This window comes from Oncorhynchus tshawytscha, linkage group LG16 (assembly GCF_018296145.1).
Source record: "Oncorhynchus tshawytscha isolate Ot180627B linkage group LG16, Otsh_v2.0, whole genome shotgun sequence".
NCBI classification, from domain to species: domain Eukaryota; kingdom Metazoa; phylum Chordata; class Actinopteri; order Salmoniformes; family Salmonidae; genus Oncorhynchus; species Oncorhynchus tshawytscha.
In genome coordinates, this window is record NC_056444.1 from 87,269,711 (window position 1) to 87,296,984 (window position 27,274).

General features: G+C 48.9%; 1 protein-coding gene across 1 annotated transcript in view; it reads right to left on the reverse strand.

Moving 5' to 3' along the window:
* Window positions 1–27,274, reverse strand: part of LOC112225766 (ubiquitin-like modifier-activating enzyme 1) — a 63,778-nt gene that overhangs the window by 16,926 nt on the left and 19,578 nt on the right. The window contains 7 exon segments of the mRNA XM_042299855.1: window positions 525–721; window positions 6,145–6,326; window positions 7,107–7,324; window positions 10,921–11,031; window positions 17,844–18,020; window positions 21,258–21,404; window positions 21,768–21,865. Coding sequence (XP_042155789.1) covers window positions 525–721; window positions 6,145–6,326; window positions 7,107–7,324; window positions 10,921–11,031; window positions 17,844–18,020; window positions 21,258–21,404; window positions 21,768–21,865 — 1,130 coding nt within the window.

Here is a 27,274-nt window from a genome sequence, read left to right on the forward strand (position 1 = left end):
GTGTGTGTGTGTGTTACCTGCAGGGTGTGTGTGTGTGTGTGTGTGTGTGTGTGTGTGTGTGTGTGTGTGTTACCTGCAGGCTGTGTGTGTGTGTGTGTGTGTGTGTGTGTTACCTGCAGGGTGTGTGTGTGTGTGTTACCTGCAGGGTGTGTGTGTTACCTGCAGGGTGTGTGTGTGTGTGTTACCTGCAGGGTGTGTGTGTGTGTGTTACCTGCAGGGTGTGTGTGTGTGTGTGTTACCTGCAGGGTGTGTGTGTGTGTGTGTTACCTGCAGGGTGTGTGTGTGTGTGTGTTACCTGCAGGGTGTGTGTGTGTGTGTGTTACCTGCAGGGTGTGTGTGTGTGTGTGTGTGTGTTACCTGCAGGGTGTGTGTGTGGGTGTGTGTGTTACCTGCAGGGTGTGTGTGTGTGTGTGTTACCTGCAGGGTGTGTGTGTGTGTTACCTGCAGGGTGTGTGTGTTACCTGCAGGGTGTGTGTTGTGTTACCTGCACCTGCAGGGTGTTACCTGCAGGGTGTGTGTGTTACCTGCAGGGTGTGTTCGATGGCGTTGGGGAAGTTCTTCAGTGTGCAGATGGGGATGGACTTCTCCGGGGGGTCCTGGGAGGAGCTGTATGACTCTGTCAGGAAGGGGATGACCACCTGCACGTTTCCTTTGGTGCCCAGAGTCCCGGACTCTAACAGGGGCTTCCTGTAGTAGACACACCTCCGGTCCATATACATACCTACAGGACAGACAATATGACAAACTAACAGGGGCTTCCTGTAGTAGACACACCTCCGGTCCATATACATACCTACAGGACAGACAATATGACAAACTAACAGGGGCTTCCTGTAGTAGACACACCTCCGGTCCATATACATACCTACAGGACAGACAATATGACAAACTAACAGGGGCTTCCTGTAGTAGACACACCTCCGGTCCATATACATACCTACAGGACAGACAATATGACAAACTAACAGGGGCTTCCTGTAGTAGACACACCTCCGGTCCATATACATACCTACAGGACAGACAATATGACAAACTAACAGGGGCTTCCTGTAGTAGACACACCTCCGGTCCATATACATACCTACAGGACAGACAATATGACAAACTAACAGGGGCTTCCTGTAGTAGACACACCTCCGGTCCATATACATACCTACAGGACAGACAATATGACAAACTAACAGGGGCTTCCTGTAGTAGACACACCTCCGGTCCATATACATACCTACAGGACAGACAATATGACAAACTAACAGGGGCTTCCTGTAGTAGACACACCTCCGGTCCATATACATACCTAAAGGACAGACAATATGACAAACTAACAGGGGCTTCCTGTAGTAGACACACCTCCGGTCCATATACATACCTACAGGACAGACAATATGACAAACTAACAGGGGCTTCCTGTAGTAGACAAATACATACCTACAGGACAGACAATATGACAAACTAACAGGGGCTTCCTGTAGTAGACACACCTCCGGTCCATATACATACCTACAGGACAGACAATATGACAAACTAACAGGGGCTTCCTGTAGTAGACACACCTCCGGTCCATATACATACCTACAGGACAGACAATATGACAAACTAACAGGGGCTTCCTGTAGTAGACACACCTCCGGTCCATATACATACCTACAGGACAGACAATATGACAAACTAACAGGGGCTTCCTGTAGTAGACACACCTCCGGTCCATATACATACCTACAGGACAGACAATATGACAAACTAACAGGGGCTTCCTGTAGTAGACACACCTCCGGTCCATATACATACCTACAGGACAGACAATATGACAAACTAACAGGGGCTTCCTGTAGTAGACACACCTCCGGTCCATATACATACCTACAGGACAGACAATATGTGACGGCACGTCACATAATACATTTAACGCGTTCATACATGTTTTAGTTATTACACATTGATTACAGCATCACACGTATTTCATATATGTCACAGGGATTCATCGATACGTCTGCTATACTGATAACAAGTTCAAACAGGTGCCATTAATACAGGTAACGAGTGGAGGACAGAGGAGCCTCTTGAAGAAGAAGTTACAGGTCATTTTTTTACGTAGTTATTACACATTGATTACAGCATCACTCGTATTTCATATATGTCACAACGATTCATCGATACGTCTGCTATGACGCTGGTAAAGTTGTCTCGCGCACCTACAGTGCTGGTCATAAAATAAAAAGCTAGCTAGCTCATGGAAACAATGTGCTTCCCCCAAAACATAGCAAAACAACATCTGTTTCAGTAGCTATAGTTAGCTAGCTATATAGCTAGGTGTCATCTAAAATAACTAATTTATAAGACTGTTCTTATTTGATTAATGGTGGTCAGACACATTTATGTGAAGCTAGCCACAATAAGGATTAGCCACAATAGTGGACTTTGCTGGTTAGCCTTCAAAATAAAAGTATGTAATTGACAGTGATACAAATGAAAACAAATATAATATTCCCATAATTAAATAGATCATGCTAAACGAGGTTGGAATGTTATATAAAATTGAAAAAAGACAATAATTTGTTAATTTGACAAAAATCTGTTGAAATCACACTGGATGCATTATACTTTAGAGTTGCATTGGGGGGCATACTTATTTCACTGTACAGCCTTACCTATGGATTGTGGATCAATAACCTGGTGCATCAGTCTACTCAGTGACACCCAGAGAACATTACACGACCCTGAAACAACTGAATTGAGCCACATTTATTGTCAACCGATGTGTATTGAAAACTATCCCAGAGGAAAAACAATACTGCGTGGCTGTTTTGGAGTCAGATACCTGATGAGGACGTTGGGAAAGCATATATTGGGTAGACTGATACCCCATTCCCACTATTGTGCCTAATTCTTATTGTGGCTAGCTTCACAACACATGACCCGGTCAGGTCGAGTCTCACTAGCCAGATGAAGCCAGCTGGCTGCTTATAACGTTAGCTTTGGGCAACAGGGTTAAGTAGCTGGCTAGCTATTTATTTGAATGAATTGAAGTTCAATTTCAATAGGTGAACAACAAGTGGCAACCTAGCTAATACTTACTCACAAGGATTCCTAAATCATTGTTAAGGATAATGAAATGACTACAGTTTCTACTGGTCATTGTTTTCAGGCTGGTTGTATTGGTGCTATCTAGCTACCAAGCTAAAGCCAGCAACCAAGCTAAAGCCAGCAACCAAGCTAAAGCCAGCAACCAAGCTAAAGCCAGCAACCAAGCTAAAGCTAGCTACCAAGCTAAAGCTAGCAACCAAGCTAAAGCCAGCAACCAAGCTAAAGCTAGCTACCAAGCTAAAGCCAGCAACCAAGCTAAAGCTAGCTACCAAGCTCAAGCTAGCTACCAAGCTAAAGCTAGCTACCAAGCTCAAGCTAGCTACCAAGCTAAAGCTAGCTACCAAGCTAAAGCTAGCTACCAAGCTAAAGCTAGCTACCAAGCTAAAGCTAGCTACCAAGCTAAAGCTAGCTACCAAGCTAAAGCTAGCTAGCTACCAAGCTCAAGCTAGCTACCAAGCTAAAGCTAGCTACCAAGCTAAAGCTAGCTACCAAGCTAAAGCCAGCAACCAAGCTAAAGCTAGCTACCAAGCTAAAGCCAGCAACCAAGCTAAAGCTAGCTACCAAGCTAAGCTAGCTACCCCAGAAGTTGCGGTCAAACAAATAATGTCTTATTACCATTGCGGTATTGTAAACACGTCGTTCGTGGCCGGTGTGTGCTTGTTTGCAGACTTCTTTGTACCGCTTTGACAGTGCTACTGGTAGTAGTAGCGGCGCTTGGCCTGCACGTGCCAATTCATCACGCACAACATTCTATAATAGAATTGTGTTATTTGACGTGTCGAATTAAAAAGCTTATTTATCTTTTTTTGACACGTAAAGACCCAAACGGCGTTCCATACATCAACAATCTCTCAAGCCCACGTCCTGGTGAGTAGCTAAAACACGGACTAGACAGCTAGTATAACAGCCTTTAGCTAAAATGCTGCTAGCAGTATGTGGTACTGTAATGATGGGCGTAACAGACTGAGCATTCATTTCCCAGAACCTATGCTCATGGATACTCCCGTTTTAGTATGGTCTGTTCAGCACGCAATTTGAGTAGTTAAGACAAACAGGATGCATTTATCCTCTGTTACAGCACATAGAGAGTTGAAACTGCTTGTTTTCAGAGAGGAAGTGATCTCTCATCTTTGCTGTTGGGAGGGGCTTGGGAGAAAGAGGCAAAGCCAGAGGTTTCACTGTCGCCAACATGTGTCAACAATAAGTCCAATGAGTTTCTCTGGGTTTATTTTGGACCTCAGCTTGTCGCCTGCCTTCCTGCCTCTGGGACAATGACTCCCACTGTTAGGTCGGAGAGATGAGCATCCCGTCATTATATGCAGATCTCTGGTGTAAAAGGTGCACAGCCCAGAAAGAACGAACGAGACCATAAAGACAACATGAGAACAAGAGGACATAAACGCTCAGAAATATATATCTCACCCTGTTTTACCATGTAAACCCCCAGAAATGTATCACCCTGTTTTACCATGTAAACCCCCAGAAATATATCACCCTGTTTTACCATGTAAACCCCCAGAAATATATCACCCTGTTTTACCATGTAAACCCCCAGAAATATATCACCCCGTTTTACCATGTAAACCCCAGAAATATATCACCCCGTTTTACCATGTAAACCCCAGAAATATATACCTCACCCTGTTTTACCATGTAAACCCCAGAAATATATATCTCACCCTGTTTAACCATGTAAACCCCCAGAAATATATACCTCACCCCGTTTTACCATGTAAACCCCAGAAATATATACCTCACCCTGTTTTACCATGTAAACCCCAGAAATATATCACCCTGTTTAACCATGTAAACCCCCAGAAATATATACCTCACCCTGTTTTACCATGTAAACCCCCAGAAATATATCACCCCGTTTTACCATGTAAACCCCCAGAAATGTATCACCCTGTTTTACCATGTAAACCCCCAGAAATGTATCACCCTGTTTTACCATGTAAACCCCCAGAAATATATCACCCTGTTTTACCATGTAAACCCCCAGAAATATATCACCCTGTTTTACCATGTAAACCCCCAGAAATATATCACCCTGTTTTACCATGTAAACCCCCAGAAATATATCACCCTGTTTTACCATGTAAACCCCCAGAAATATATCACCCTGTTTAACCATGTAAACCCCAGAAATATCTCACCCTGTTTAACCATGTAAACCCCCAGAAATATATACCTCACCCCGTTTTACCATGTAAACCCCAGAAATATATCACCCTGTTTTACCATGTAAACCCCAGAAATATATCACCCTGTTTAACCATGTAAACCCCCAGAAATATATATCTCACCCTGTTTTACCATGTAAACCCCCAGAAATATATACCTCACCCCGTTTTACCATGTAAACCCCAGAAATATATCACCCTGTTTTACCATGTAAACCCCCAGAAATATATCACCCTGTTTTACCATGTAAACCCCAGAAATATATCACCCTGTTTAACCATGTAAACCCCCAGAAATGTATCACCCTGTTTTACCATGTAAACCCCAGAAATGTATCACCCTGTTTTACCATGTAAACCCCAGAAATGTATCACCCTGTTTTACCATGTAAACCCCCAGAAATGTATCACCCTGTTTTACCATGTGTGGCAGCAACTGATCCTGAAGAAACAGGCCCGTCTATGTTCTACCGCTGTACGTGACACACAGCAACAAATGGGAACAGGAAGTCTATGTTCTACCTCTGTACGTTACACACAGCAACAAATGGGAACAGGAAGTCTATGTTCTACCTCTGTACATTACACACAGCAACAAATGGGAACAGGAAGTCTATGTTCTACCTCTGTACGTTACACACAGCAACAAATGGGAACAGGAAGTCTATGTTCTACCTCTGTACGTTACACACAGCAACAAATGGGAACAGGAAGTCTATGTTCTACCTCTGTACGTTACACACAGCAACAAATGGGAACAGGAAGTCTATGTTCTACCTCTGTACGTTACACACAGCAACAAATGGGAACAGGAAGTCTATGTTCTACCTCTGTACGTTTACACACAGCAACAGGAAGTCTTTAGGGCGTGTCTTACGTGCGTCAACGTTGTCCAGAGCGTTGGCGACTCCGTGGAGGCTCTCGAAGAAGTCGTCATCGTAGACTCGCTCGGTGTCGGGCCCGACGCGGTTCTGGTGTCCCGTGATCCGGATGGACGGGTTCATCTGCTTCACCGCCGCCGCCGCCGTCTCGCTCTTCATCTTCGTCACGTCCCACGGCCTGAATACAAACCAAAACACAACTATTTAAACAAGCAACACTTTACAAAATAAGTGACAAAAGATTAATAATTACATGGTATCGTCCTCCCTGTATAGGGCACTATGAAATGACCCCAGATCAGTAGTAGGGCACTATGAAATGACCCCAGATCAGTAGTAGGGCACTATGAAATGACCCCAGATCAGTAGTAGGGCACTATGAAATGACCCCAGATCAGTAGTAGTGCGCTACGTATGAAATGACCCCAGATCAGTAGTAGTGCGCTACGTATGAAATGACCCCAGATCAGTAGTAGTGCGCTACGTATGAAATGACCCCAGATCAGTAGTAGTGCGCTACGTATGAAATGACCCCAGATCAGTAGTAGTGCGCTACGTATGAAATGACCCCAGATCAGTAGTAGTGCGCTACGTATGAAATGACCCCAGATCAGTAGTAGTGCACTACGTATGAAATGACCCCAGATCAGTAGTAGTGCGCTACGTATGAAATGACCCCAGATCAGTAGTAGTGCACTACGTATGAAATGACCCCAGATCAGTAGTAGTGCACTACGTATGAAATGACCCCAGATCAGTAGTAGTGCGCTACGTATGAAATGACCCCAGATCAGTAGTAGTGCACTATAAAGTAAACAGGGTGTCATTAGGAATGCATACAATGTCCATAACAGTCAAAACACTGACTAAAGGCCAAGATAAAAGAGATGGGGTTTTCACACATTATATAAAACCTCATCATGGTACTAGTCGTCTCCTCCTCCTCCTCTTCTCTCACCTGAAGAGGAACTGTCTGTTGAGGTTGGATTTCTCTATGGTGTCCATGTCCGTCACGATGACCTCACCCTCCCCGCTGGCCAATCCAATCATGGCAAAGTTCTTGAGCAGCTCACAGCCAATAGCGCCAGCCCCAACCAGGAAGTAACGTTGTTTAGCCAACTCCTCTTGCAGCTGGGAGCCAAACACAGCGATCTGGCCGTCATAACGGCTGTTCCTCTGGGGGCGGGGGTTTAGAGAGGGGAGGGTTTTATTCTTCATCAACAACATGTGTTCTGTATCTGCAGGGTCTGGATGTGTGCGTGTGTGTGTGTGTGGGGGTTGTGTGTGTGTGTGTGGGGGGTTGTGTGTGTGTGTGTGTGTGTGTGTGTGTGTGTGTGTGTGTGGGGGGGTGTGTGTGTGTGTGTGTGGGGGTGTGTGTGTGTGTGTGGTAGGTGTGTGTGTGTGTGTGGGGTGTGTGTGTGTGTGGTAGGTGTGTGTGTGTGTGTAGGTGGTGTGTGTGGTAGGTGTGTGTGTGTGGTAGGTGTGTGTGTGTGGTAGGTGTGTGTGTGTGTGTAGGTGTGTGTGTGTGGTAGGTGTGTGTGTGTGGTAGGTGTATGTGTGTGTGCAGGTGTATGTGTGTGGCAGGTGTGTGTGGGGTATGTGTGTGTGTGTGTAGGTGTGTGTGTGTGTGGGGGTGTGTGTGTGGTGTGTGGGGCAGTGTGTGTGTGTGGTAGGTGTGTGTGTGTAGTAGGTGTGTGTGTGTGTGTGTGTGTGTGTGGTAGGTGTGTGTGTGTGTGTGTGTGGGGGGTGTGTGTGTGTGTGGTAGGTGTGTGTGTGTGGGGGGTGTGTGTGTGGTAGGTGTGTGTGTGGTAGTGTGTGTGTGTGGTAGGTGTGTGTGTGGGGGTTGGTGTGTGTGGTGGGTGGTGTGTGTGTGTGGTAGGTGTGTGTGTGTGGTAGGTGTGTGTGTGTGGGTAGGTGTGTGTGTGGTAGGTGTGTGTGTGGTAGGTGTGTGTGTGGTAGGTGTGTGTGTGTGTGTGTGGTAGGTGTGTGTGTGTGTGTGTGGTGTGTGTGTGTGTGGTGGTGTGTGTGTGTGTGGTAGGTGTGTGTGTGTGTAGGTGTGTGTGTGGTAGGTGTGTGTGTGGTGTGGGTAGTGTGTGTGTGTGTGTGTGGTAGGTGTGTTAGTGTGTGTGTGTGTGTGGTAGGTGTGTGTGGTAGGTGTGTGTTAGGTGTGTGTGTGTGGTAGGTGTGTGTGTGTGTGTGTGGGTAGGTGTGTGTGTGGTAGGTGTGTGTGTGGTAGGTGTGTGTGTGTGTGTGTGTGGTAGGTGTGTGTGTGTGTAGTAGTGTGTGTGTGTGTGTGTGTGGTGTGTGTGTGTGGTAGGGGTGTGTGTGTGTGTAGGTGTGTGTGTGTGTGGTAGGTGTGTGTGTGTGTGGTAGGTGTGTGTGTGGTAGGTGTGTGTGTGTGTGGTGTGTGTGTGTGTGTGGTGTGTGTGTGTGTGTGGTAGGTGTGTGTGTGTGTGTGTGGTAGGTGTGTGTGTGTGTGTGTGGTAGGTGTGTGTGTGTGGTAGGTGTGTGTGTGTGTGTGGTAGGTGTGTGGTAGGTGTGTGTGTGTGGTAGGTGTGTGTAGGTGTGTGTGGTGGTGGTGTGGTAGGTGTGTGGTGTGGTGTGTGTGGTAGGTGTGTGTGTGTGTGTGTGGTAGGTGTGTGTGTGTGGTAGGTGTGTGTGTGTGTGTGGTGGTGTGTGGTAGGTGTGTGTGTGGTAGGTGTGGTAGGTGTGTGGTAGGTGTGTGTGGTAGGTGTGTGTGTGGTAGGTGTGTGGGTGTGGTAGGTGTGTGTGGTAGGTGTGTGGGTGTGGTAGGTGTGTGTGTGTGGTGGTGTGTGGTAGGTGTGTGTGTGTGTGGTAGATGTGTGGTGGTGTGTGTGTGTGTGGTAGATGTGTGGTAGGTGTGTGTGTGTGTGTAGATGTGTGGTAGGTGTGTGTGTGTGTGGTAGATGTGTGGTAGGTGTGTGTGTGTGTGGTAGGTGTGTGTTAGGTGTGTGTGGTGTGTGTGTGTGGTAGGTGTGTGTTAGGTGTGTGTGTGTGTGGTAGGTGTGTGGTAGGTGTGTGTGTGGTAGGTGTGTGGTAGGTGTGTGTGTGGTAGGTGTGTGTGTGGTAGGTGTGTGTGTGTGTGTGGTAGGTGTGTGTTAGGTGTGTGTGTGTGTGGTAGGTGTGTGTGTGGTAGGTGTGTGTGTGGTAGGTGTGTGGTAGGTGTGTGTGTGGTAGGTGTGTGGGTGTGGTAGGTGTGTGTGTGGTAGGTGTGTGTGTGTGTGTGGTAGGTGTGTGTGTGTGTGGTAGGTGTGTGGTAGGTGTGTGGTAGGTGCGTGTGTGTGTGTGGTAGGTGCATGTGTGTGGTAGGTGCGTGTGTGTGGCAGGTGCGTGTGTGTGGCAGGTGCGTGTGTGTGGCAGGTGTGTGTGTGGCAGGTGCGTGTGTGTGGCAGGTGTGTGTGTGGTAGGTGTGTGTGTGTGGTAGGTGTGTGTGTGGTAGGTGCGTGTGTGTGGTAGGTGCGTGTGTGTGTGGTAGGTGTATGTGGTATGTGTATGTGGTAGGTGTGTGTGTGTGTAGGTGCGTGTGTGTGGTAGGTGCGTGTGTGTGGTAGGTGCGTGTGTGGTAGGTGTGTGTGTGGTAGGTGTGTGTGTGGTAGGTGTGTGGTAGGTGTGTGTGCGTGTGGTAGGTGTGTGTGCGTGTGGTAGGTGTGTGCGCGTGTGGTAGGTGTGTGTGTGTGCGCGTGTGGTAGGTGTGTGTGTGTGGTAGGTGTGTGCGTGTGGTAGGTGTGTGCGTGTGGTAGGTGTGTGTGTGGTAGGTGTGTGCGTGTGGTAGGTGTGTGTGTGGTAGGTGTGTGTGTGTGTGTAGGTGTGTGTGTGTTAGGTGTGTGTGTGTGGTAGGTGTGTGTGGTAGGTGTGTGTGTTTTTAGGTGTGTGTGTGTTTTAGGTGTGTGTGTGTGTGTTAGGTGTGTGTGTGTGTGGTAGGTGTGTGTGTGTGTGTTAGGTGTGTGTGTGTGTGGTAGGTGTGTGTGTGTGGTAGGTGTGTGTGTGTGTGTAGGTGTGTGTGTGTGTAGGTGTGTGTGTGTGTGTGTGGTAGGTGTGTGTGTGTGTGTGGTAGGTGTGTGTGGTAGGTGTGTGTGTGGTAGGTGTGTGGCAGGTGTGTGTGTGGTAGGTGTGTGTGGTAGGTGTGTGTGGTAGGTGTGTGGGGTAGGTGTGTGTGGTAGGTGTGTGTGGTAGGTGTGTGTGGTAGGTGTGTGTGGTAGGTGTGTGTGTGTGTGGTAGGTGTGTGTGGTAGGTGTGTGTGTGTGTGTGGTAGGTGTGTGGTAGGTGTGTGGTAGGTGTGTTAGGTGTGTTAGGTGTGTGTGGTAGGTGTGTGTTAGGTGTGTGTTAGGTGTGTGTGTGGTAGGTGTGTGTGTGGTAGGTGTGTGTGGTAGGTGTGTGTGTGTGGTAGGTGTGTGTGTGGTAGGTGTGTGTGTGTGGTAGGTGTGTGTGTGTGTAGGTGTGTGTGTGTGTGGTAGGTGTGTGTGTGTGGTAGGTGTGTGTGTGTGTGTGTGTGTGTGTGGTAGATGTGTGTGGTAGGTGTGTGTGGTGGTGTGTGTGGTAGGTGTGTGTGTGTGTGGTAGGTGTGTGTGTGTGGTAGGTGTGTGGTGGTAGGTGTGTGTGTGGTAGGTGTGTGTGTGTAGGTGTGTGTGTGTAGGTGTGTGTGGTGTGTGTGTGTGTGGTAGGTGTGTGTGTGTGGTAGGTGTGTGTGTGTGGGGTAGGTGTGTGTGGGGTAGGTGTGTGTGGGTAGGTGTGTGTGTGTGGGGTATACTCACAGGGGCACAGTCCTCCTCAGTGAGCATGGCTCCTCCCTCTTCCTCAGACAGACACTCCAGAGCATCAAAATACAGCCACTGCATTATGGGCATGAACTTCCCTGTACACGCCTAGGACACACACACACAGTTATAATACTGTACAGCCACTGCATTATGGGCATGAACTTCCCTGTACACGCCTAGGACACACACACAGTTATAATACTGTACAGCCACTGCATTATGGGCATGAACTTCCCTGTACACGCCTAGGACACACACACACACAGTTATAATACTGTACAGCCACTGCATTATGGGCATGAACTTCCCTGTACACGCCTAGGACATACACACACAGTTATAATACTGTACAGCCACTGCATTATGGACATGAACTTCCCTGTACACGCCTAGGACATACACACACAGTTATAATACTGTACAGCCACTGCATTATGGGCATGAACTTCCCTGTACACGCCTAGGACACACACACACACAGTTATAATACTGTACAGCCACTGCATTATGGACATGAACTTCCCTGTACACGCCTAGGACACACACACACAGTTATAATACTGTACAGCTACTGCATTATGGACATGAACTTCCCTGTACACGCCTAGGACATACACACACAGTTATAATACTGTACAGCTACTGCATTATGGACATGAACTTCCCTGTACACGCCTAGGACATACACACACAGTTATAATACTGTACAGCTACTGCATTATGGACATGAACTTCCCTGTACACGCCTAGGACACACACACACAGTTATAATACTGTACAGCTACTGCATTATGGACATGAACTTCCCTGTACACGCCTAGGACATACACACACAGTTATAATACTGTACAGCTACTGCATTATGGACATGAACTTCCCTGTACACGCCTAGGACACACACACACAGTTATAATACTGTACAGCTACTGCATTATGGGCATGAACATTCCTGTAGTGAGTTGTAGTTCTCATTAAGCAAATATTCAGCACACAAACATGACTGCTACTGTCTGAGCAGAGATGATGACTTTAAGGAGGGGAACAAAGTCAAAGAAAAAAATGAAGTAATATTGAAATATGTTATTATTTAGTCATTTACTAAATGTGGTCTATTGAGGTCTACCCAATGTAGACCTGACAGAGAATATGGAATATTTTAAATGGTTTGGACAATTGAATGTTTGGAATTTCCATTAATAAGCTCTACAATCATAGTAATGTCATTATTTCATAATAATGTAAAATAATAATAATAATAGAAACCAAAAACTGGGATTATTTTGTTATTAATCCAGCCAACCTCAAAAACCACTGAAATTGCTCAGAACTTGAAGACAGCGGTGTAATACAGGCTGCCTCCCTGTACACGGAGTGGCTTAGATGGGAGGGTTGTTTAATTTACACAGGATCAGTACGAAAGTTAGCCTGAGTCAGAGCGGCCCGTAAGGGTCCAGAACGGACAATAAATCAAATGTGCGCCGAATACAACAGGTTTAGACCTTAAATAAAAATAAATAAAAGTAATTCACTTTAACTCAGTTAAAGAACAAATTCTTATTTACAATGACGGCCCCCCCGGACGACGCTGGGCCAACTGTGCGCCGCCCTATGGGACTCCCAATCACGGCCGGATGTGACACAGCCTGGACTTGAACCAGGGACTGTAGTGACGCCTCCTGCACTGAGATGCAGTGTCTTAGACCGCTGCGCCACTCGGGAGTCACCAGCTGGCTGGTTAAACGCTGTACCAGCAGGATAGAACAGAGGCGTCTGGTAAGACAAGGGGGAGGACTATGTATTTTGGTAAATAACAGCTGGTGCACGATATCTAAGGAAGTCTCAAGGTTTTGCGCGCCTGAGGTAGAGTATCTCATGATAAGCTGTAGACCACACTATCTACCTAGAGAGTTTCTGTATTTTCTGTAGCTGTTTACATACCACCACAGTCAGAGGCACTAAGACAGCATTGAATGAGCTGTATTCCACCAATAGAAAACACTCACCCAGACAGCATTGAATGAGCTGTATTCCACCAATAGAAAACACTCACCCAGACAGCATTGAATGAGCTGTATTCCACCAATAGAAAACACTCACCCAGACAGCATTGAATGAGCTGTATTCCACCAATAGAAAACACTCACCCAGACAGCATTGAATGAGCTGTATTCCACCAATAGAAAACACTCACCCAGACAGCATTGAATGAGCTGTATTCCACCAATAGAAAACACTCACCCAGAGGCGGCGCTCCTAGTAGCCGGAGACTTTAATGCAGGGAAACTTAAATCTGTTAAACCTCATTTCTATCAGCATGTTAATGTGCAACCAGAGGGGAAAAAAACTCTGGACCACTTTTACTCCACACACAGAGACACGTACAAAACTCTCCCTTTCCCTCCATTTGGAAAATCTGACCATAATTCCATCCTCCTGATTCCTGTTTACAAGCAAGAATTAAAGCTGGAAGCACCAGAGATCAATACGGAAGTGGTCAGATGAAGCAGATGCTAAACTACAGGACTGTTTTGCCATCACATACTGGAACATGTTCCGATATTCCTCCAATGGCATTGAGGAGTACACCACATCTGTCATTGGCTTCATCAATAAGTGCAACGATGACATCGTCCCCACAGTGACCGTACGTACATACCCCAACCAGAAATCATGGACTACAGACAACATCTGCACTGACCTGAAGGCTAGAGCTGCCGCTTTCAAGAAGCGGGACTCTAACCTGGAAGCTTATAACAAATCCCGCTATCTCATCGACAGGGCTGTAGTGGAGTAGGTTGAGAGCTTCAAGTTCCTTGTTGTCCACATCAACAAACTACAATGGTCCAAACACACCAAGACAGTCGTGAAGCGGGCACAAGGGAACACCCCCCCATCCACATCGATGGAACAGTAGTGGAGAGGGTAGCAAGTTTTAAGTTCCTCGGCATACACATCACAGACAAACTGAATTGGTCCACTCACACAGACAGCATCGTGAGGAAGGCGCAGCAGCGCCTCTTCAACCTCAGGAGGCTGAAGAAATTCGGCTTGTCACCAAAAGCACTCACAAACTTCTACAGATGCACAATCGAGAGCATCCTGGCGGGCTGTATCACCGCCTGGTATGGCAACTGCACCACCCTCAACCGTAAGGCTCTCCAGAGGGTAGTGAGGTCTGCACAACGCATCACCGGGGGCAAACTACCTGCCCTCCAGGACACCTACACCACCCGATGCTACAGGAAGGCCATAAAGATCATCAAGGACATCAACCACCCGAGCCACTGCCTGTTCACCCCGCTGCCATCCAGAAGGCGAGGTCAGTACAGGTGCATCAAAGCTGGGACCGAGAGACTGAAAAACAGCTTCTATCTCAAGGCCATCAGACAGCCACCACTAACATTGAGTGGCTACTGCCAACACACTGTCAATGACACTGACTCTACATCAGCCACTTTAATCATAGGAATCGATGGGAAATGATGTAAATATATCACTAGCCACTTTAAACAATGCTACCTTATATAATGTTACTTACCCTACATTGTTCATCTCATATGCATACGTTGATACTGTACTCTATATCATCGACTGCATCCTTATGTAATACATGTATCACTAGCCACTTTAACTATGCCACTTGGTTTACATACTTATCTCATATGTATATACTGTACTCGATATCATCTACTGTATCTAGCCTATGCTGCTCTGTACCATCACTCATTCATATATCCTTATGTACATATTTTTATCCCCTTACACTGTGTATGACAGTAGTTTTTTTGGAATTGTTAGTTAGATTACTTGCTCGTTATTACTGCATTGTCGGAACTAGAAGCACAAGCATTTCGCTACACTCGCATTAACATCTGCTAACCATGTGTATGTGACAAATAAAATTTGATTTGATTTGATTTGACAACAAAACCTATTTCCCCTCAGGAGACTGAAAAGATTTGGCATGGGTCCTCAGATCCTCAAAAGGTCCTACAGCTGCACCATCGAGAGCATCCTGACTGGTTGCATCACTGCCTGGTATGGCAACTGCACGGCCTGCAAGACACTACAGAGGGTAGTGAGAACAGCCCAGTACATCACCGGGGCCAAGCTTCCTGCCATAGGACCTCTATACCAGGCGGTGTCAGAGGAAGGCCCAGCACATCACTGGGGCCAAGCTTCCTGCCACAGGACCTCTATACCAGGCGGTGTCAGAGGAAGGCCCAGTACATCACCGGGGCCAAGCTTCCTGCCACAGGACCTCTATACCAGGCGGTGTCAGAGGAAGGCCCAGTACATCACTGGGGCCAAGCTTCCTGCCACAGGACCTCTATACCAGGCGGTGTCAGAGGAAGGCCCAGTACATCACTGGGGCCAAGCTTCCTGCCATAGGACCTCTATACCAGGCGGTGTCAGAGGAAGGCCCAGTACATCACTGGGGCCAAGCTTCCTGCCACAGGACCTCTATACCAGGCGGTGTCAGAGGAAGGCCCAGTACATCACTGGGGCCAAGCTTCCTGCCATAGGACCTCTATACCAGGCGGTGTCAGAGGAAGGCCCAGTACATCACTGGGGCCAAGCTTCCTGCCATAGGACCTCTATACCAGGCGGTGTCAGAGGAAGGCCCAGTACATCACTGGGGCCAAGCTTCCTGCCACAGGACCTCTATACCAGTCAGAGGAAGGCCCAAAAAGTTATCAAAGACTCCAGCCAACAGTCAGACTGTTCTCTCCGGTACCGCACGGCAAGCGGTACCGGGCTCTAAGTCTAGGTCCAGGAGGCTTCTAAACAGCTTCTACTCCCAAGCCATAAGACTCCTGAACAGCTGATCAAATGGCTACCCAGACTATTTGAACCCCCCCCCCACGCTGCTGCTACTCTGTTATTATCTATGTATAGTCACTTTAATAACTCTACCTACGTGTACATATTACCTCGATTAACCGGTGCTCCTGCACATTGACTCTGTACCGGTACAAGCTGTATGTAGCCTCGCTGTCGTTATGTTACTGCTGCTCTTAAATGGCTTGTTCCTTATACTTCTTATTCGTATTTGTTAAACTGCATTGTTGGTAAGTAAGTAAGCATTTCACTGTCAGGTCCTACACCTGTTGTATTCGATGCATGTGACTAATACAATTAGATTTATTGAGGGAGAACAGACATGATTGCCATATTGTAATTACTTCGCCACCATGGCCTATTTATTGCCTTAACTCCCTTATCTTACCTTATTTGCATTCACTGTATATAGACTTATCTTTTTTTCTACTGTATTATTGACTGTATGTTTGTTTTACGCCATGTGTAACTGTGTTGTTGTTTGTGTCAAACTGCTTTGTGTTATCTTGGCCAGGTCGCAGTTGTAAATGAGAACTTGTTCTCAACTGGCCTACCTGGTTAAATAAAGGTGTTCTCAACTGGCCTACCTGGTGAAATAAAAGTGTTCTCAACTAGCCGACCTGGTGAAATAAAGGTGTTCTCAACTGGCCTACCTGGTTAAATAAAGGTGTTCTCAACTGGCCTACCTGGTTAAATAAAAGGTGTTCTCAACTGGCCTACCTGGTTAAATAAAAGGTGTTCTCAACTGGCCTACCTGGTTAAATAAAGGTGATCTCAACTAGCCTACCTGGTTAACTAAATGTGTTCTCAACTGGCCTACCTGGTTAAATAAATGTGTTCTCAACTGGCCTACCTGGTTAAATAAATGTGTTCTCAACTGGCCCTACCTGGTTAAATAAACGTGTTCTCAACTGGCCTACCTGGTTAAATAAAGGTGTTCTCAACTAGCCTACCTGGTGAAATAAAGGTGTTCTCCACTGGCCTACCTGGTGAAATAAAGGTGTTCTCCACTGGCCTACCTGGTTAAATAAAGGTGTTCTCCACTGGCCTACCTGGTTAAATAAAGGTGTTCTCCACTGGCCTACCTGGTTAAATAAAGGTGTTCTCAACTGGCCTACCTGGTTAAATAAAGGTGTTCTCAACTAGCCTACCTGGTTAAATAAAGGTGTTCTCCACTGGCCTACCTGGTTAAATAACGGTGTTCTCCACTGGCCTACCTGGTTAAATAAAGGTGTTCTCAACTAGCCTACCTGGTTAACTAAATGTGTTCTCAACTGGCCTACCTGGTTAAATAAATGTGTTCTCAACTGGCCTACCTGGTTAAATAAATGTGTTCTCAACTGGCCCTACCTGGTTAAATAAAGGTGTTCTCAACTGGCCTACCTGGTTAAATAAAGGTGTTCTCAACTAGCCTACCTGGTGAAATAAAGGTGTTCTCCACTGGCCTACCTGGTGAAATAAAGGTGTTCTCCACTGGCCTACCTGGTTAAATAAAGGTGTTCTCCACTGGCCTACCTGGTTAAATAAAGGTGTTCTCAACTGGCCTACCTGGTTAAATAAAGGTGTTCTCAACTAGCCTACCTGGTTAAATAAAGGTGTTCTCCACTGGCCTACCTGGTTAAATAAAGGTGTTCTCCACTGGCCTACCTGGTTAAATAAAGGTGTTCTCAACTGGCCTACCTGGATAAATAAAGGTGTTCTCAACTAGCCTACCTGGTTAAATAAAGGTGTTCTCAACTGGCCTACCTGGTTAAATAAAGGTGTTCTCAACTAGCCTACCTGGTTAAATAAAGGTGTTCTCAACTGGCCTACCTGGTTAAATAAAGGTGTTCTCAACTGGCCTACCTGGTTAAATAAAGGTGTTCTCAACTAGCCTACCTGGTTAAATAAAGGTGTTCTCAACTGGCCTACCTGGTTAAATAAAGGTGTTCTCAACTAGCCTACCTGGTTAAATAAGGTGATATAAAACCAAACATGATTCTCTCCCCCACAGTAACAAGGTGTCGGACAACATAAAGAACAGCAGGAACACAGAGAGCAGAAACAGCTCTGACCGGAAGTGAGCGGCTCCTTACCTTCAGAACTTCCTGTGCGGCCAGTCCACCAATGAAAGCGTTGAGTGGTGCCAGGTCGCCGGCGGAGACGAAGGCCAGTTTCTTAATGAGCTTGTCATCCAGCTCGTCCACTTTGGCTGACCCCGTCTGGCCGGAGTTAACTTCTTTAGCCAGGGACACCAACTCCTCTCCATCAGCCTGGAACACACAGAAAAGCATGACATTAAAAGCACTCCAACATTTTGAATGGCAGCTAAAAAGCTAGTGGGTGCTACTAAATAACTAGAATAAAGAAGCTAAAACACACTAGGGAAATAGAAAATAAGCTGAACATATTTACTCAGTCACAAGATCCTGCATGAGTTTTCCACAAATAACCAGTCCAATGGAAATGAATAGGATTATCAGTGTGTGTCAGGTAGGGTTGAGCGCTAACCAGATTTACATATCGCCATTCCTTTTATCATCCTTGGATTTACAGTATTACCGGCTACGTACACAAGGGGGTGCCAGAAAACACACAAAAAGCCCATTGGGTGTCTATTACCGGAAAGTTAACATTTGCACAAGTAATAGCAAATGCGCTAACGAGCACAAACAGAAAAAAATATTAAAATTGGCAAGACAGGCAGTTCAACTCAGTCATACATAAATAGGTAGGAGCTACCGAAAAATCTAACTGCCATCACAGTGAGGGGCTGCTACCAACACACAGACTCAAACCTAACAGCCATCACAGTGAGGGGCTGCTACCAACACAGACTCAAATCTAACAGCCATCACAGTGAGGGGCTGCTGCCAACACACAGACTCAAATCTAACAGCCATCACAGTGAGGGGCTGCTGCCAACACAGACTCAAATCTAACAGCCATCACAGTGAGGGCTGCTGCCAACACACAGACTCAAATCTAACAGCCATCACAGTGAGGGGCTGCTGCCAACACAGACTCAAATCTAACAGCCATCACAGTGAGGGGCTGCTGCCAACACACAGACTCAAATCTAACAGCCATCACAGTGAGGGGCTGCTGCCAACACAGACTCAAATCTAACAGCCATCACAGTGAGGGGCTGCTGCCAACACAGACTCAAATCTAACAGCCATCACAGTGAGGGGCTGCTACCAACACAGACTCAAATCTAACAGCCATCACAGTGAGGGCTGCTGCCAACACACAGACTCAAATCTAACAGCCATCACAGTGAGGGCTGCTGCCAACACAGACTCAAATCTAACAGCCATCACAGTGAGGGGCTGCTGCCAACACACAGACTCAAATCTAACAGCCATCACAGTGAGGGGCTGCTGCCAACACACAGACTCAAATCTAACAGCCATCACAGTGAGGGGCTGCTGCCAACACACAGACTCAAATCTAACAGCCATCACAGTGAGGGCTGCTGCCAACACACAGACTCAAATCTAACAGCCATCACAGTGAGGGGCTGCTGCCAACACACAGACTCAAATCTAACAGCCATCACAGTGAGGGGCTGCTGCCAACACACAGACTCAAATCTAACAGCCATCACAGTGAGGGCTGCTGCCAACACACAGACTCAAATCTAACAGCCATCACAGTGAGGGCTGCTGCCAACACACAGACTCAAATCTAACAGCCATCACAGTGAGGGGCTGCTGCCAACACACAGACTCAAATCTAACAGCCATCACAGTGAGGGGCTGCTGCCAACACACAGACTCAAATCTAACAGCCATCACAGTGAGGGCTGCTGCCAACACACAGACTCAAATCTAACAGCCATCACAGTGAGGGGCTGCTGCCAACACACAGACTCAAACCTAACAGCCATCACAGTGAGGGCTGCTGCCAACACACAGACTCAAATCTAACAGCCATCACAGTGAGGGCTGCTGCCAACACACAGACTCAAATCTAACAGCCATCACAGTGAGGGGCTGCTACCAACACACAGACTCAAATCTAACAGCCATCACAGTGAGGGCTGCTGCCAACACACAGACTCAAATCTAACAGCCATCACAGTGAGGGCTGCTGCCAACACACAGACTCAAATCTAACAGCCATCACAGTGAGGGCTGCTGCCAACACACAGACTCAAATCTAACAGCCATCACAGTGAGGGCTGCTGCCAACACACAGACTCAAATCTAACAGCCATCACAGTGAGGGGCTGCTACCAACACACAGACTCAAATCTAACAGCCATCACAGTGAGGGCTGCTGCCAACACACAGACTCAAATCTAACAGCCATCACAGTGAGGGGCTGCTGCCAACACACAGACTCAAATCTCTAGCCACTTTAATAATTAGATGTAATACATGTATCACTAGCCACTTTAACTATGCCACTTTGTTTACATACTCATCTCATACGTATATACTGAATATACTCTGTACCATCTACTGCATCCTTATGTAATACATGTATCACTAGCCACTTTAAACAATGCTACCTAATATAATGTTTACATACCCTACATTATTCATCTCATATGCATACGTATATACTGTACTCTATATCATCGACTGCATCCTTATGTAATACATGTATCACTAGCCACTTTAACTATGCCACTTGGTTTACATACTCATCTCATATGTATATACTGTACTCGATACCATCTACTGTATCTTGCCTATGCTGCTCTGTACCATCACTCATTCATATATCCTTATGTACATATTCTTTATCCCTTTACACTTGTGTGTATAAGGTAGTAGTTGTGAAATTATTAGGTTAGATTACTTGTTGGTTATTACTGCATTGTCGGAACTAGAAGCACAAGCATTTCGCTGCACTCACATTAACATCTGCTAACCATGTGTATGTGACCAATAAAATATGAAATGAACAGTACTGTCTCTGGAGCAGCATGTGTACACGCTGTGTGTGTGTGTGCAAAGAAATCAAGATATTGGCATCTGTACAGGGAACTCATCCAAAGGGCTTTGACTTCTCAAACGCGGCAGACAGCCAACCTTCTCAAACGCGGCAGACAGCCAACACACTAGGACGCCCAGTCACCTTGTTAATTCAGACACTTAGATAACTAACAGGTTAAACTTACGGGCCGCATTAATGCAGAAGTCTGCGTTTTTTCACACAAGGGAAAAAAATAAAGCATAAGAAGTTAAAGCTTGACGCACCAGGGCTGGGGAAGCCTGCCGTTTCCTCTGGTAGCTGTGTAGAGCCTGGAAGCCCAGGTACAGAGGTGTGTGTGTGTGTGTGTGTGTGTGTACCTGGCACCAGGGCTTGGGAAGCCTGCCGTTTCCTCTGGTAGCTGTGTAGAGCCTGGAAGCCCAGGTACAGAGGTGTGTGTGTGTGTGTGTGTGTGTGTACCTGGCACCAGGGCTTGGGAACCCTGCTGTGTTTCCTCTGGTAGCTGTGTAGAGCCTGGAAGCCCAGGTACAGAGGTGTGTGTGTGTGTGTGTGTGTGTGTGTACCTGGCACCAGGGCTTGGGAAGCCTGCTGTGTTTCCTCTGGTAGCTGTGTAGAGCCTGGAAGCCCAGGTGAAGCTGTCCTGGTCGCTCAAACTTAGCAAAGTCTGTCAGCACAAACTCTGGCTCTGCCATGGACGCAGTCAGGGGTTTCTACAGACAGGGGGGAGGAGAGAACGACAGGGATAAGAGCCAGAGAAAGAACAGCGCCTGGCTAGTAGTTGACAGGATAACTACTTGTGGAAAAGCCAAATGCATTCAGATGGGAAATTACAAGAGTCCCAGTAACAGAGGCGGTGTTGCCCAACTCTGATCGTTTATTTTTAATAACACTGACACTTGGGTCTTTTGACCAATCAGATCAACTCTTGCAAATAATAGGGCAAATGATCAGAATTGCACTGCTTGTGTAAACACAGACACAAAATGTTCTAATGAGAACCACCACGTTCAAAAATGATCCACCAAGTACCTGGCCATCACACCATGACATGAAGACAATGTGGAGGTACTTACGAAGACCACCTTCTGGGGCATCTTGACCTGAGAGACGATGCCTCCCCTGACGTAGTCGGAGAACCCTGTGGTGTCACAGATACTGAAGGTGTAGGGGCCTGGACGGAGAGAGGGGGGCAGAGAGAGAGGGGGACGGAGAGAGAGGGGGACAGAGAGATGGATGAATGGAAGAGAATGCCTTTAAAAGATGCAGCCCGGTTCCCAGGGACCACGGCAGCAGCCCGGTTCCCGGGGACCACGGCAGCAGCCCGGTTTGAGCAGACTAGCCACCTCCTATGTCATTGCCACGCCAGTACTAAGTCAAGTTAATGGCGCTATATCCCAACCCACAACGACACAAACTGAAGGGTATCCTGGGAAGCAGGTTTGAGTAGTTTGCGAGGTAACTTTGGCCATCAGAGTTCAACTCGGGTTCAACGATCATACGAAAGTGGTTCTCCTTCCAGCCAGGAAATATTCAATGGCAACGAATGCTTCTGATTTAAATAGTTGTGAGTTTGCCTGCACCGTCCACTATACTGAACGAAAGGACAGCCGCGTGTTGAGGACCAACGAAAGGACAGCCGCGTGTTGAGGACCAACTAAAGGGCAGCCGCGTGTTGAGGACCAACGAAAGGACAGCCGCGTGTTGAGGACCAACGAAAGGACAGCCGCGTGATGAGGACCAACGAAAGGACAGCGGCGTGTTGAGGACCAACTAAAGGACAGCCGCGTGTTGAGGACCAACTAAAGGACAGCCTCGTGTTGAGGACCAACGAAAGGACAGCCGCGTGTTGAGGACCAACTAAAGGACAGCCTCGTGTTGGGGACCAACTAAAGGACAGCCTCGTGTTGAGGACCAACGAAAGGACAGCCGCGTGTTGAGGACCAACGAAAGGACAGCCGCGTGTTGGGGACCAACGAAAGGACAGCCGCGTGTTGGGGACCAACTAAAGGACAGCCGCGTGTTGAGGACCAACGAAAGGACAGCCGCGTGTTGAGGACCAACGAAAGGACAGCCGCGTGTTGAGGACCAACGAAAGGACAGCCGCGTGTTGAGGACCAACTAAAGGACAGCCGCGTGTTGAGGACCAACTAAAGGACAGCCGCGTGTTGAGGACCAACTAAAGGACAGCCGCGTGTTGAGGACCAACTAAAGGACAGCCGCGTGATGAGGACCAACGAAAGGACAGCCGCGTGATGAGGACCAACTAAAGGACAGCCTCGTGTTGAGGACCAACGAAAGGACAGCCGCGTGTTGAGGACCAACTAAAGGACAGCCTCGTGTTGGGGACCAACTAAAGGACAGCCTCGTGTTGAGGACCAACGAAAGGACAGCCGCGTGTTGAGGACCAACGAAAGGACAGCCGCGTGTTGGGGACCAACGAAAGGACAGCCGCGTGTTGGGGACCAACGAAAGGACAGCCGCGTGTTGGGGACCAACGAAAGGACAGCCGCGTGTTGGGGACCAACGAAAGGACAGCCGCGTGTTGGGGACCAACGAAAGGACAGCCGCGTGTTGGGGACCAACGAAAGGACAGCCGCGTGTTGGGGACCAACGAAAGGACAGCCGCGTGTTGGGGACCAACGAAAGGACAGCCGCGTGTTGGGGACCAACGAAAGGACAGCCGCGTGTTGGGGACCAACGAAAGGACAGCCGCGTGTTGGGGACCAACGAAAGGACAGCCGCGTGTTGGGGACCAACGAAAGGACAGCCGCGTGTTGGGGACCAACGAAAGGACAGCCGCGTGTTGGGGACCAACGAAAGGACAGCCGCGTGTTGGGGACCAACGAAAGGACAGCCGCGTGTTGGGGACCAACGAAAGGACAGCCGCGTGTTGGGGACCAACGAAAGGACAGCCGCGTGTTGGGGACCAACGAAAGGACAGCCGCGTGTTGGGGACCAACGAAAGGACAGCCGCGTGTTGGGGACCAACGAAAGGACAGCCGCGTGTTGGGGACCAACGAAAGGACAGCCGCGTGTTGGGGACCAACGAAAGGACAGCCGCGTGTTGGGGACCAACGAAAGGACAGCCGCGTGTTGGGGACCAACGAAAGGACAGCCGCGTGTTGGGGACCAACGAAAGGACAGCCGCGTGTTGGGGACCAACGAAAGGACAGCCGCGTGTTGGGGACCAACGAAAGGACAGCCGCGTGTTGGGGACCAACGAAAGGACAGCCGCGTGTTGAGGACCAACTAAAGGACAGCCGCGTGTTGAGGACCAACTAAAGGACAGCCGCGTGTTGAGGACCAACTAAAGGACAGCCGCGTGTTGGGACCAACTAAAGGGCAGCCGCGTGTTGAGGACCAACTAAAGGACAGCCGCGTGTTGAGGACCAACTAAAGGACAGCCGCGTGTTGGGGACCAACTAAAGGACAGCCGCGTGTTGAGGACCAACTAAAGGACAGCCGCGTGTTGGGGACCAACTAAAGGACAGCCGCGTGTTGAGGACCAACTAAAGGGCAGCCGCGTGTTGAGGACCAACTAAAGGGCAGCCGCGTGTTGAGGACCAACTAAAGGACAGCCGCGTGTTGAGGACCAACTAAAGGGCAGCCGCGTGTTGAGGACCAACTAAAGGGCAGCCGCGTGTTGAGGACCAACTAAAGGGCAGCAGCGTGTTGAGGACAGCCGCGTGTTGAGGACCAACTAAAGGACAGCCGCGTGTTGAGGACCAACGAAAGGACAGCCGCGTGTTGAGGACAGCCGCGTGTTGAGGACCAACTAAAGGACAGCCGCGTGTTGAGGACCAACTAAAGGACAGCCGCGTGATGAGGACCAACTAAAGGACAGCCGCGTGTTGGGGACCAACTAAAGGACAGCCGCGTGTTGGGGACCAACTAAAGGACAGCGGCATGTTGGGGACCAACTAAAGGACAGCCGCGTGTTGGGGACCAACTAAAGGGCAGCCGCGTGTTGAGGACCAACTAAAAGGGCAGCCGCGTGTTGAGGACCAACTAAAGGGCAGCCGCGTGTTGAGGACCAACTAAAGGACAGCCGCGTGTTGAGGACCAACTAAAGGACAGCCGCGTGTTGAGGACCAACTAAAGGACAGCCGCGTGTTGAGGACCAACTAAAGGACAGCCGCGTGTTGAGGACCAACTAAAGGACAGCCGCGTGTTGAGGACCAACTAAAGGACAGCCGCGTGTTGAGGACCAACTAAAGGACAGCCGCGTGTTGAGGACCAACTAAAGGACAGCCGCGTGTTGAGGACCAACTAAAGGACAGCCGCGTGTTGAGGACCAACTAAAGGACAGCCGCGTGTTGAGGACCAACTAAAGGACAGCCTCGTGTTGAGGACCAACGAAAGGACAGCCGCGTGTTGAGGACCAACTAAAGGACAGCCTCGTGTTGGGGACCAACTAAAGGACAGCCTCGTGTTGAGGACCAACGAAAGGACAGCCGCGTGTTGAGGACCAACGAAAGGACAGCCGCGTGTTGGGGACCAACGAAAGGACAGCCGCGTGTTGGGGACCAACTAAAGGACAGCCGCGTGTTGAGGACCAACGAAAGGACAGCCGCGTGTTGAGGACCAACGAAAGGACAGCCGCGTGTTGAGGACCAACGAAAGGACAGCCGCGTGTTGAGGACCAACTAAAGGACAGCCGCGTGTTGAGGACCAACTAAAGGACAGCCGCGTGTTGAGGACCAACTAAAGGACAGCCGCGTGTTGAGGACCAACTAAAGGACAGCCGCGTGATGAGGACCAACGAAAGGACAGCCGCGTGATGAGGACCAACTAAAGGACAGCCTCGTGTTGAGGACCAACGAAAGGACAGCCGCGTGTTGAGGACCAACTAAAGGACAGCCTCGTGTTGGGGACCAACTAAAGGACAGCCTCGTGTTGAGGACCAACGAAAGGACAGCCGCGTGTTGAGGACCAACGAAAGGACAGCCGCGTGTTGGGGACCAACGAAAGGACAGCCGCGTGTTGGGGACCAACGAAAGGACAGCCGCGTGTTGGGGACCAACGAAAGGACAGCCGCGTGTTGGGGACCAACGAAAGGACAGCCGCGTGTTGGGGACCAACGAAAGGACAGCCGCGTGTTGGGGACCAACGAAAGGACAGCCGCGTGTTGGGGACCAACGAAAGGACAGCCGCGTGTTGGGGACCAACGAAAGGACAGCCGCGTGTTGGGGACCAACGAAAGGACAGCCGCGTGTTGGGGACCAACGAAAGGACAGCCGCGTGTTGGGGACCAACGAAAGGACAGCCGCGTGTTGGGGACCAACGAAAGGACAGCCGCGTGTTGGGGACCAACGAAAGGACAGCCGCGTGTTGGGGACCAACGAAAGGACAGCCGCGTGTTGGGGACCAACGAAAGGACAGCCGCGTGTTGGGGACCAACGAAAGGACAGCCGCGTGTTGGGGACCAACGAAAGGACAGCCGCGTGTTGGGGACCAACGAAAGGACAGCCGCGTGTTGGGGACCAACGAAAGGACAGCCGCGTGTTGGGGACCAACGAAAGGACAGCCGCGTGTTGAGGACCAACTAAAGGACAGCCGCGTGTTGAGGACCAACTAAAGGACAGCCGCGTGTTGAGGACCAACTAAAGGACAGCCGCGTGTTGGGACCAACTAAAGGGCAGCCGCGTGTTGAGGACCAACTAAAGGACAGCCGCGTGTTGAGGACCAACTAAAGGACAGCCGCGTGTTGGGGACCAACTAAAGGACAGCCGCGTGTTGAGGACCAACTAAAGGACAGCCGCGTGTTGGGGACCAACTAAAGGACAGCCGCGTGTTGAGGACCAACTAAAGGGCAGCCGCGTGTTGAGGACCAACTAAAGGGCAGCCGCGTGTTGAGGACCAACTAAAGGACAGCCGCGTGTTGAGGACCAACTAAAGGGCAGCCGCGTGTTGAGGACCAACTAAAGGGCAGCCGCGTGTTGAGGACCAACTAAAGGGCAGCCGCGTGTTGAGGACAGCCGCGTGTTGAGGACCAACTAAAGGACAGCCGCGTGTTGAGGACCAACGAAAGGACAGCCGCGTGTTGAGGACAGCCGCGTGTTGAGGACCAACTAAAGGACAGCCGCGTGTTGAGGACCAACTAAAGGACAGCCGCGTGATGAGGACCAACTAAAGGACAGCCGCGTGTTGGGGACCAACTAAAGGACAGCCGCGTGTTGGGGACCAACTAAAGGACAGCGGCATGTTGGGGACCAACTAAAGGACAGCCGCGTGTTGGGGACCAACTAAAGGGCAGCCGCGTGTTGAGGACCAACTAAAAGGGCAGCCGCGTGTTGAGGACCAACTAAAGGGCAGCCGCGTGTTGAGGACCAACTAAAGGACAGCCGCGTGTTGAGGACCAACTAAAGGACAGCCGCGTGTTGAGGACCAACTAAAGGACAGCCGCGTGTTGAGGACCAACTAAAGGACAGCCGCGTGTTGAGGACCAACTAAAGGACAGCCGCGTGTTGAGGACCAACTAAAGGACAGCCGCGTGTTGAGGACCAACTAAAGGACAGCCGCGTGTTGAGGACCAACTAAAGGACAGCCGCGTGTTGAGGACCAACTAAAGGACAGCCGC